General features: G+C 40.6%; 1 protein-coding gene across 1 annotated transcript in view; it reads left to right on the forward strand.

Moving 5' to 3' along the window:
* Nucleotides 1–9,538, forward strand: part of mtmr7b (myotubularin related protein 7b) — a 37,787-nt gene that overhangs the window by 21,473 nt on the left and 6,776 nt on the right. The window contains exons 10-11 of the mRNA XM_080028692.1: nucleotides 2,570–2,619; nucleotides 4,612–4,812. Of these exons, the coding sequence (XP_079884818.1) occupies nucleotides 2,570–2,619; nucleotides 4,612–4,812 (251 nt within the window). The remainder of the gene's footprint in view (nucleotides 1–2,569; nucleotides 2,620–4,611; nucleotides 4,813–9,538) is intronic.

The following is a 9,538-nucleotide window of genomic DNA, read 5'->3' on the forward strand; positions in this document are numbered from 1 at the left end:
TTGCATTACTAAAAATAGACTAAAATACAAATGTCATTGACTAAAACTAGACTTAAACGTCATCAGTTTTTGTTGACTAAGACTAGACGAAAATAGTCACAAATAATTCTGACTAAGAGAAGACTAAAAAGCTCAGACATTTAGTAAAGACTAAAAAGAGGTTAAACGTGACTAAGACTAAGGGGCCACTCACACTAGGGCCGTGGCCCCGTGCCCGAGCTCATTTGCATACTAAAGTCTAGAGAGCGTTTGGCTAGTGTGACCACGCCATCCGTATTCCAGCACGGAACAGCCCCTTGGCCACGGCACACTTGGGAGAGGTGTGCCGTGGCCAAAGTACAGATGCTAATGAGATGACAAGCGCACAGGTGGCGTTCCTGACTTGAATTTATTAAGGATGCATAGTCCGTTAACGTCCGCTGCCTTACTAGTCGGCACCAGAATTGCCCACCACTTGGACTTGTAGCTACATAAAATGTGTGAGAATTAACGTGTGTGTAGGCTAGGGATGTAACAATATACCTTAAAACGGTCGTTCGCGATATGAAAAGGCAACGAATGTCAACCGCAAGCTTTTTCTTGTAATATCGCGTTACGGTATTACAGGCGAGCTTGCATGGTAAATGCGCTCCGTCATTTTGGAGAGTCTCGTGAGCAACGTAGCACTCAATCTAACACTGTATGGGTCACACCAACATTGGAAACCAAACAATAACACATTGACACAACATGTTATCACTGAAACATGACTTCTAACTTTAAACTGAACAGTCACGTCTCACGTGGGCCGTTGTTTACACTACGCAGAGCAGCGCGTGCAGCTTCACAACATTGAGTCACGCAGCAGCAAAGAAGAGAGAGAGAGAGAAAAGGGAGAGATAGAGAAAAAGATCGACAGAGTAGCTTACCGGACTGAAGAGAAAGTTGCTCGCGGGTCAATTATATCATTATGAATCCAGGCGAACGTGAGGAAATTAGATTAGGCCTATATTTAAAAAAAAAATAGAATCCACCGCGACCGCGCTTTAAATCCCAGGTAAAGTCGGCGAACTTCCGTGAAAGACAGATGAAGGAAATAAGTCCAAAGATCCTTGATATGTTCATCACAACTTCAGGTGAACTCAGCATAGACAGACGGTAGCCTAGCCTAAAAGCTATACCAGCATGTTGCGTAATACTATGGAATCCCTACTATGTCAAACTTAGGTGACACTAGCCTACTTTGGTTAAATGTAGGTGACAAAGGGAGGGGGGAGAGGAGTGCACTGCAAAAACATTGATTTTGAGACTGCAATTTAAGTTCATAACAAATAAAAATCATAAATAAATATTTTACAGAGTTCATTGTGCCTGTCATAATGTAGGCCTATTAAGGTAAAATATGGCTTGTAAAAATAGAGTTGATATGCAAATAAAACATAAATAAATGGGGAAATGATCACACTATTTAAATAATTTTTATTTTATACATACTTTTACAGTTACAGACAAGTGACTAAATTAAGTTTAGATTTAAAATTCCTATTTCAGTTTGAAAAATATAGGTGTAAAGCTTCTTTAAAAACAGCAGTAGAGAAGCAGTGTCTTTGTTTTGGTGATAAGTTGTTAAAATCTCTAAAATTTGAATTATTCTTGTGTTTATGTTTTATTTAAATCAGCGGTACAACATTTAATTTGAGAGGGTAGAAATTAATTCCGCACTTAATATCGTACCGTGATATCGTGATATCAATCGCAATATCGTATCGTATCATATCGTACTCAAAATTCCATATCGTTACATCCCTAGTGTAGGCCTAGGTGTGGGCTAATAAAAGAGGGAGAGAGCTAAATAGGTGAGCGCAGAAAGCAAAGCAAAAAGGTTTTCGTGTTTACTCACGTTCATCAGATGATTTTTTTTTTCTCCCGTGAGCTGTCATAATACTGCCTTTACGCATGGCGGTTGAGACGAACCAACAACACACAGCGGGACTCCGCGGCCCGGTGATAAGGAAACAGTAGCCTACACTAAGGTTTAACAATAAACTTTATAAAGACACTTAAAAAAACGATCTCTGCCCATAAAAAAAGTTCTGACTTGGATTACTTGATGGAGCGATCGATGTGTATAAAACCATCCGGTACGTATGGTCTGATGACGGGCCGTTATATTAATAATAAACAGCGTGCTTCACAAATATGAGACTGTCCATATTACGTCAAGGCTACATTTAAAAAAAAAACAATAGCTTGCAAATTTGTCCGGATGAAAATATTCACAAACAGTCGTATAGCCTACAAGTAGACTACGCTCCAAATCCTAAACGCGCACGGTGACGTAGGCAAGGTCCAATCGTGCCCAGGCCACGAGCAGTGTGACCACGGGCCAGCGTGGGGAGGGGGGAATCGTGCTGAATCTTCCTGCAGCACGGAACAGGCAAACTTGCCTAGTGTGAGTGCGCCCTAATAAAAACTAAAATTACAGTTTGACACAAAGACTAGACTAAAACTTTAAACAGGCCGCCAAAAACAACACTACACCGTAGACTTTATGACTGAACTGATCCTCCTTCCTCTTCCTCTCCTCTAGGTGCTGGTAGAGAGAGACTGGCTTTCCTTTGGACACAAGTTCTCCCACAGGTTAGTCGCTGGCATCAGGGTTTTCCCCCAGTGTATTCCACCATGCCCTAAATCAACCCTGTCGTTTAGCCTTAACCCATTGATGACTATGGCAGTCTAGGATGCATGTCCTTAATGCCTGAGGGTTTTCTGAAAAAATAGTACTAATTGTCAACGTCTACCAAAACCCTAATAGCTAAGCCTGTGTCTCTTCCTGTAGGCCACTGGCCCCCCAATAAGGATACTTGCCACCATGCCTAAATACTTTTCTGGTGGAAACCCTGAACATCATGACAACCGTTTAGTGTGTTGTATAGTTGTAAGGGAGGGTCAACCGGTTGTTCTCCAACAGGCTTCCTGTTCGCTACAGGATTGATTTTAAAATTTTACTTTTGGCTTTTAAATCACTAAATGGCTCAACACCTAATAGTTAAGTGAACTTCTCCATGTTCACGCCCCATCCAGAGCACTAAGGTCCTCCAAACAGCTGCTCCTGGACGTGCCCAAAACAAGGCTCAAAACTAGGGGCGATGGAGCCTTCTCTGTTGCAGCTCCAACACTGTGGAACAGATTGCCAGTTGAAATAAGATCTGCTGCCACACTGATCATTTTAAATCCTTGTTAAAAACCCACTTCTTTTCCTCTGCTTTTATCTCTAGTTGAGAGCGTTCTATCCCAGCAGTGTCTACTAGAAGATTTTACTATTGTTTTGTGTTTTTAATTAAATTTTTTGCTTTTTTGTGTCTTTATGATGTTTTGGATGTAATGTATTTTACTGTACAGCTCTTTGGTCTGCCTCGGCTGTTATAAATGTGCTCTATAAATAAAGTTGACTTGACTTGACTTGAGTTGAACTTTGCAGTTAGACATTTTGCAAGGTGATTTTGCATTTTATGATGGCAGACATGAGGAAATACCATGGTAAAACACCAGTTCACTGTCTTATTGTTCGACATTTCAAAGGATCCTTTTCAAGGGAGCAGTAAAAAGAAGTGGGTAAACAGAGACTGGCCCTCGCATACTTTCTACTATATAGTATGTAGAAAAAAGATTTAGGATGTCCCGATTCTTGTGGCCAGATTTAGGATGGTTAGAAGTACCCGGGTGTCCTACTGTTGTAAACAGCATCCTATTTGGGCGATTCTTACCCACAATCCGGTGCGCACATGAAGTGACGTCACATCTACGAAGACTCCATATGAAAACAAACGGGGATGCGACGGATATAAAAGCAAGAGGCAAGATCAAGGCGCAATGTTATAATGAAATAAAAGAGTAAAAGTATGTCCAATAGTATGCCTACTGCATCCTAACTAGATTATTTTAATCGTCGGATGTAGTATGGATGTAGAATAGAAACAAAGAGTATGCGATTCGGAACGCAGGGTGGGTCCTTTAGGTGGAGTGAGTGTGTAGAAGAGAGGGACAAGAGAAGCAGACAGGAAATTAGGTTGAAGTCAATTTTATACAGTAGGTTCTACAGATTAGGCTCCTCACAAAAATCCCTCCAAATGTTTTTTCACTAATCAAGTCGACACAATGAGAAAGAAGAGAGGAAACAAAACATCAAACATGATCTTCTTTAGTCAGTAGGACTTTGTTTTATTATAGAAAACTAGGATTAAAGGTTGTATTTATTAATTAATAATATCAGCTCTTTAAAATGGCATTTTATATAACAGCCAGCTAAAGTAATGACAAATAAAACCTATGCAAAGTACATCTTCATAGTCAATAAATAAACAAAGTAAATTCATTCATTCATTCATTTCGTCTTTATTTCGAACAATTTTTTTTAATAAAAAATAACAAAGCAAGTATGACATCATAAAAATACATATAACACAAAAAACAATAATTATAAAGTGTCATAAACGATATCTATAAAATAAATGTTGTGTCTTTGTTCGAAAAGGAGTAAGAGGAAGCCAAAGCTTATATATTTATTATTCAACTGCTCTTAATTATCATAATGTACATTATTCAAATTCAAATGTGTGTGTGTCCCTGCAGGTACTCCCACCTGAATGGAGATCCTAAAGAGGTGTCTCCGGTCATGGACCAGTTCCTTGAGTGTGTGTGGCAGCTGTCAGAGCAGTTCCCCTGTGCCTTTGAGTTCAACCAGCGCTTCCTCATTGCCATTCACACACACGTCTACTCCAGCCAGTACGGCAGCTTCCTGGGCAACTGCCCCAAAGAACGGAGGGATATGAGGTGGGACTGACACACGTACAGTACTCTATTGGTGCTTTTCCACCGCACATGTAGCTCTACTCCACTCAACTTGGTTTTGGTAGCAGCATGGGTCGTTTTCCACTGCAAATAGTACCTCCTGAACGTGGGCGGGGTCGTCATACAAAGGGGCAGAAAGCCGACTCCGGAGCCAAGTAGCAAAGCAGAAATTACCAGCTGTTATACTATAAACTGAACCAACCGCCAAAAATACGGATGGAAAATGTTTAAGAAATACCCCCCTTGTATCTGTTTGCTAAAAATAGTAGAAGAATATATTGACGGGCCATTGAAAGGGAGAATTGGTGTCAAGATGTGTGACTCGGCCACTCAGTCAGCTGTAGGGATGCAACACGTACATCCCTATGCACGTAAACATGGGCATGATAAAGTTGACTGTTTTGTGCTTGTTTCAGGATAGCCTACGTGTTTGCAAATGCAAGCCTTGTCTCAGCCTGAATATTTTATTGAGGTAATCAGTGCAGTCCGAGGCTTACAAGTAATGTAATCGCTCGCAATAATTTCTGTCCCAGCTGGCTAACTGCTATCTGCTAGCTGCCCTACATGTCTCCTCTCCTGTTGTGTACAGTATGTTTTTTTTTGTTTTTTTTTGCATTTTTATGCTTTATTGATAGTGTAGAGATAGAGTTGAAATGGGGCAGAGAGGGGAGTGACATGCAGAGAACGACCGCGGTCTGGAATCGAACCCGGGTCGCTGCTGGCCGAGGCCCATGGGGGGGACGCCCTACCAACTGAGCTAAGGGCGCCCCCAACAGTATGTTTAAAGTATCATCCCCAACAACCAACACAACTGGGTGAGCTTAGCGAATATATGGACATTTCATTAAGTTTTTTTGGATCTGTGATGCAAATCAAATGAAAGAGAGCCAGAGAAGGCTGCACGCGGCGAGACAAAATACACTCGAAAAGTCCAGGGGCCTCATTTATCAACAGTGCGTAGAAAAGGTTCTAAATTCACTCTTACGAATGAAATTTAGTATGTGCTTAAGTACAAAAAAATCGGTATTTATCAAACGTGCGCTGGCCTATCGTACGCACACCAGTAAGTCATCAATCTTGATAAATCCCACATGTTCTTAAGTACCATGCTCGTTCACGCTCAGACCATTTGCATGCAGAAACGCCTCCAATTAACCATATATGGTCACAACACATCCCTTTATCAACCATGTGAATGTGTTTTACCCCTCTCCGCTACAATGGCAGCGGGGCAACGAAAAGAAACTTCTCCAACACATAAATGGAAACCCTTGTAAACGAGGTTGAATCAAAGCAAAACATATTTTGTTGGCTCACTTAGTGCAGGCATTAAAACAAAAGAAAGCTTGCTGCATGGGAAAATGTGATATTTTCGAGCAAGTTGTAAGGCAACGGCATTGTTTGGGGTCCGCGATCTGACAACTTTACGTGCAGTCATTCATAAACTATTTCAATAAATAAGAGATGAAGATAAGTTCCTAACAACATTAGAGTTACTAAGTGAAATTAGTGATTTGCGAGTCTGGCGAGTCACCGCGGCTCGTCCAGCTCACAGCTGAGTGCTGTCAGATGAGACGCACAGAGAGCATCGGAGGGATCCTCCGCTTCAAAATATGTAAACGTGTGACACATTTAATAAATAATCAATTAGAGCTTACCTAAAAATAAGTGAGCCATATAACTATTTATTGCATTTAGGATGTTAGCTGGAATTTGGAGGGCAATGGCGGAGTTGACTGGTGGCTTGGCAGGAGCCGCAGCCACGCCGACCAAATCCTCAGTCTTGCTTTCATCTGCACTCTACAAACCAGCAAAGAGAAGCCATGGTCTCATCCGAGCCACCAAGGCCATTCAGAGGCAGATACCTGATAACTTTACAGAGAGATCTGTACTTTTAATCTACTCTGTACTGCTATTGTTCTTCTCGGTCCGCTGCTGCGGGATCAATCAGCTGATTAGCTCACAAGAAACCGCCTTACCGATACAACCTGCTACACTAAATGAACGGAGCCAATACACCGCCTACTCTACTATCTTACGTGATGGTCGAGCAACTGCACCATCGGAACGAACAAACACAGCGCGAGACAAAGCTTCACGAACATACAGAAAGCTACTCGCCTACCTGTTGACAACCCTTCTCCTGGCCGGCGATGTGCAGCTGAACCCGGGGCCCGTCACCACGCACGATCTGCAGCCTCCAGCCGTGATACTCTCGGACCAAGGTAATTCCAATCAACCGGGACATTCATCCCGAAACCCGGCAATCACAAAACACTTTAACATTGGTCTCTTCCAAACTGTCCAACATTCCAAAATCATCTGGGATCCACTCGCAAAACCGAGAGGTCTTCTTGGGGGACATTTGAACATTCGTAGCGTTAAAGCAAAAACCGAACAACTTGAAACACTTTTCACCGACTCAAATCTGGACTTCCTGTGTTTATCTGAAACATGGCTGACCACATCATCGCCTGTAGCGTCCTTCACAATGCCTGGCTACAATGTTTTTAGAAAAGACAGAAATAAAGGAAGGGGCGGTGGACTGCTCATGTACGTGAAAGATGACATTAAATGTAAACAGATTGACCTGGCATGCACAAATGACATGGAATGTATTGCCGTAACTATCACCTTGTCTCAGCAAATGTCATTTAATGTGATTGGTGTATATAGACCTCCCCCATCTGACATTATGTTTTATGAACATTTCAAAAACCTGCTTAAAGAATTAGATACTAAGAAAGAATGTATAGTTCTAGATGATTTTAATTTAAACTGGGCAGAAAAAAACACAAGAAAGAAACTTAAAGCACTTACAAATCAATTTGAAATGACTCAATTAATAGATGGACCGACTAGAATCACAAACTCCTCAAAAACACAAATTGATCTCATTTTTAGTAATAAGCCTGAGAGAATCACCAAATCTTTTAATCTTCTTACTGGTTTGTCAGATCACAATATGACTCTTATTTCAAGAAAATTAACAAACAAACGATTTACTTATCGCCAAGACACAAATAAACATTCCCATGGAATAAGGAAACAAGACATGAATACATTTAAGGAAGAACTAGGTCAAATTGAGTGGACTGATGTTCTACAAACAGATGATCTAGAGGCCTCTTGTGAATCCTTTGTAGGCACAGTAGATCAAATTAAGGAAAAATACAACAAACCATTTAAAAACAGACGTGCTAAGAGTAACCTACCTTGGTTTAACGAGAAACTGTGGGATTTAATGAAAAAGCGTGATTTTGCTTTAAAAATAGCACTTAAGTCCAAATCAATAAATGATGGACGAGTTTTCAAAAATCTCCGCAACAAAGTGGTTAATGAATTAAGAAAGGCAAAAGCCAATTTCTTCATGACTATTATTAAAGAAGGGAAAGGAAATAGCAAATTAATATGGACAAATATTAATAAATTAACAAAGACTGACAGTAAGCAAAACCAAGAACACGGACGTGAACTGAAAGTACAGGGAATTATTACAAATGACTTTAATGAAATTGCCCTCACATTTAACAAATATTTTATTGACTCAGTACAGAATTTGTCACACAGCTTTGGTGCAAGATTTAAACAAATCTCAGCTCTGAATCACACCAAACCGGTTTTTAACATAACTGAAGTTCCTCAAGCAAAGATTTTAAAAATCCTAAGCACTTTAAAGTCCTCTAAGGCAAAAGATGTGTTTGAGTGGGACTCAGCTTTTATTAAAAGCAATAATCAATCCTTCAGCACTCCAATTGCACATTTGGTTAATATGTCATTCAAACAGTCAACCTTCCCAAATGCATGGAAGTCTGCAGTTGTAGTTCCTATTTTTAAAACAGGGGAACCAACTGAAGTGAAGAATTATAGACCCATCAGTATCTTGCCTGTTGTATCAAAGATCGCTGAAAAAGTGGTAGCTGAACAACTAACTGCCTTTTTAAACTCAGGACAAGACTCACTTCATCCCATGCAATTCGGGTTCAGGAAAAATCATTCAACTGAGATGGCAACCTGCTATCTCATTGAAAAAATCAAAACAAATATTGACAGTGGGAGTGCTGTAGGTGCGGTATTTTTGGACCTGAGCAAAGCATTTGATACTGTTAATCATAGCGTTCTGCTCTCAAAAGTGTCCAATTTGAATTTGTCTGTGGAAACAATGAAATGGATGGAGTCCTATCTCACTGGAAGAAAACAATGCACCAGAGTTGGGGATAGGACTTCATCTTTCATTGGCTGCTCTGTTGGTGTCCCGCAGGGCTCAATTTTAGGACCTTTGTTGTTTAGCTTATATGTAAATGATCTGCCACTTGTATGTCCAGAAGTGGACGTACAAATGTATGCAGATGACACGGTCATCCTCGCACATGGAAAGAACAGATGTGAGGTGGCCGCCAAATTAACAGAAGCAATGGCCAAAATTTCTGATTGGCTCTCAAAGTCCTGCCTGACACTCAACATCAGTAAAACAGCATGCATGTACTTTTATAATAGGAAAAATGGAAATCAGCCTGATGTCATTGTTAATGGAGAAAGGATCCAGACTGTTTCACATTTTAAATATTTAGGAATAATAATCGACTCGCAGCTCTCATTTAAGAAACATGTGAAGCAGGTGTGTAATAGGGTCAAATTCAATTTACGTAATTTTAGGTACATCAGGAACCAGCTCCCTCTAGATGCAGCAAAACTTTACATGCACTCC

The sequence above is a fragment of the Ammodytes marinus genome (assembly GCF_949987685.1).
Source record: "Ammodytes marinus genome assembly, chromosome: 6".
NCBI lineage: Eukaryota > Metazoa > Chordata > Actinopteri > Uranoscopiformes > Ammodytidae > Ammodytes > Ammodytes marinus.